The 2,684-nt window shown below is 49.9% G+C and overlaps 1 protein-coding gene across 23 annotated transcripts in view; it reads left to right on the forward strand.

The window, feature by feature from the left end:
* The window catches only part of LOC102679918 (protein daughterless), an 88,586-nt gene that overhangs the window by 76,988 nt on the left and 8,914 nt on the right, over nucleotides 1–2,684 (forward strand). For all 23 annotated transcript variants that reach the window (XM_031512975.1, XM_031512964.1, XM_031512971.1 and 20 more), the window contains 2 exons: nucleotides 186–270; nucleotides 2,061–2,197. In XM_031512975.1, the coding sequence (XP_031368835.1) occupies nucleotides 186–270; nucleotides 2,061–2,197 (222 nt within the window). The remainder of the gene's footprint in view (nucleotides 1–185; nucleotides 271–2,060; nucleotides 2,198–2,684) is intronic.

Raw genomic sequence — 2,684 nt, forward strand, 5'->3', positions numbered from 1 at the left:
GTTGATATTAATCGACGATGCGAGGAATGATCTGGTTGCACTTTTTCGAGAAAAAAAGGTGTCTCTATATCGCGTAATAAATTGTTATTATTATGGGACGCGTATTTCCTTCCTCTTCGCATTCCCACTATTCTTCTAATATATTTAACCGTTAACCGTAAATCTCTTTGTTCTTTTTGTTGCAGTACGGCTCGGATGAATTCGGACAGGACTCGCCGAGATACACCTCTCCCAAAGCTGCGGCCCTCTACGCAGATCCCTACTATATCGGTAAGTCTCGTTTCCATACGTGCAAAATGCAATTTGCATTTCATAGTAGGAGACTTAATAACGACGTAACTATTGCGTCGGGAATCGCGACTACGCACGGGGGAAATGGATATATAATAATAATAGCGAGCGAATGAGAGAAAGAAAGAGAGAGAGAGAGAGAGAAAGAGAGAAAAGGGGGAAAGGAAAAATCGTTCCGCGCCCCTCGCATCGCCGTTGTTACGGTTTTTGTATCGCAGTCGCGAGGTCGGAAATGTAGGCCGCCTCCGTTGAACTTGGATTGAAACCCGACCATCGCTAAAAGTAAACGGCAAGGAGGCAAGTTCCGTTGGCCGAACCGATCGATCTGACCCGTCGCACCGAACGTGGGCACCGATCCAGTTCTTCGATCGTGGCTTTCGCGTCGTGCGTTCCCGCGCGTAGATCCCCTGTGCACGCATCTATATCTGGTGGAGATCGCGTACGTAACGATTTCGAACGAACGATAAAAGGGAGTTTACGATCGCAGTAATATTCAACTGTTTAACGCTCGCTCGTAAAATTCGCCGTTCTGCCCCTGTCGCGCGTAAAAACAATAACAATCTCTCCCTCTCTCTCTCTTTCTCACACACACGTATACACGCACACTCTCTTTCGTTATTTGCCGGAACGACGGCGCGTCCCAAGTTGCGCGTTGAAATTTCGCGGGAAAAGATGGGAAAGATCGGGCGGGGAGGGAAGGGGGAGGAAACCGCATCCACGCGCGTTTCCTCCCCGATCGTGCAACCCGAACGGGTAAACTTTATATTCCCGACCGTTTCTATTTTCATACCTAACGTAATTTACGTGGCATTATATTCCACGCCAAACTCTCTCTCTCTCTCTCTTTAATGCCTAGCGATCGAGTTCGTCGATCAATTGAAATTCGTTTTCGAAACGAAGAATTTATCACGGAAGCAGATATTTTTACGATCATCGATTCGTAACGAATCGCTTTTTGAATCGGTTAAATAATTTCGCGGTTGGATATCTTTGGGGTGGAAATTTTCGAAGGGGAGAAACGAAGAGAGAGAGAGAGAGAGAGAGATGGAAGTTTCTCGGATGGATTACCGAGGCGGTAAATCAATAAGATCGGTAAAGTTTCCGGGTAAAGTTGTTATTAAAGATCAGAGGGTAAGGAGGGTTGGCTCGTTGGCCGGCTTCTCGAATACGTTCTCGGCTCGTGACACCCGGTAAGCGAGCGGAATACCTTATAAATGGGGAGGAGGGAGGAGATGGAATGGGTGGCGAACGGGGAAAAAGTTTTATCAGACATCGAATGCCTAGGTAGTTGGTAGTAGGAACGGACGAGTAGTTTGGCTTAGTTTCAGTTCCCTCCTCGGTCGCGGTGGAAACTCCTCGGCCACGGAATTATATCGAGCAAAAGTATCAAGAAATACGTTCCCTTCCCCTCCCCCTCTCAACCTTATTGCTGTTGTTTTCAACTGAAATAATGGGCCGCGTATTGCCCCTTTATACCGAATATCCAAGCCGGGATACACCTACCCTTTACCCTTTGTGCGGGTATCAAACTTGGAAATTTCGTTCCAACGTGTTTTCGGTTCGCTCTCTCTCTCTCTCTCGATACGCGTTCGTGAAAAGCGTTCGTTTTATATCCGTGTACACATGCGCGACGACACCAGTACGCGCCACGTGCCGCTATTTGTTGCGTCGAATTGCGTCGAACGAGAGGCGCGGTTACGGAGAGGTATATACGAACTGGGATATAAATGGTATTCGATTTAAATCGAATGTCTTCTTTCTTGTTTCAGATGGGAACGCCGCGGGTACGGGTCCTGGTGATCCATGGACGGGGGGCAGCGGCGGCGTCCAGCCCCCGTACAGCGGATACGCACCCCCACACCTGGCCCAACCAGCCTACCCCATGCACCTACCCCACGACCCCATGGTAAGACGACTCTCTCTCGTTCCTTTCTTCCGCTCCTCCTCCCCTTCCTATCCTCCTCGGGATTTGAAAGGCCGATCCTGATCCTCCCCTCCCTTCGACTCGGCTCCATTCTCGAGAAAAACATCCCTTCTTCCTTCCCACCTTCCTTCCATTTTCCTTTCGATTGATTCGTTAATAACGCGTTTCCCCCTCCGCTCGTCGCGAATTCCACGCCGCTTCCACCGACGAACTTTCGCAACGTCGATATATATTTTCATCGCGGGGAGGGGAGGGAGGAGGGAGGAGGTCGAATCGCGGAAACGAGGGAAAGGTTGACGGTGAAAAATTGCAATCTCCCCGCGTTACGCGTTCCGCTGCAGCGCCCATAAATTCAGCAGCCCGGTTCGCAGCCATTTTTCCTCCAACTCCTCGGAAGACGTTCGACTCGTTTGACATTGTCAGAGAGTCGGGAGAAGAAGGAGGGCCACCGCGCTCCACGGCTTCTCGC

The sequence above is a fragment of the Apis dorsata genome, unplaced genomic scaffold, assembly GCF_000469605.1.
Source record: "Apis dorsata unplaced genomic scaffold, Apis dorsata 1.3 scaffold_538, whole genome shotgun sequence".
Classification (NCBI taxonomy): Eukaryota; Metazoa; Arthropoda; class Insecta; order Hymenoptera; family Apidae; genus Apis; species Apis dorsata.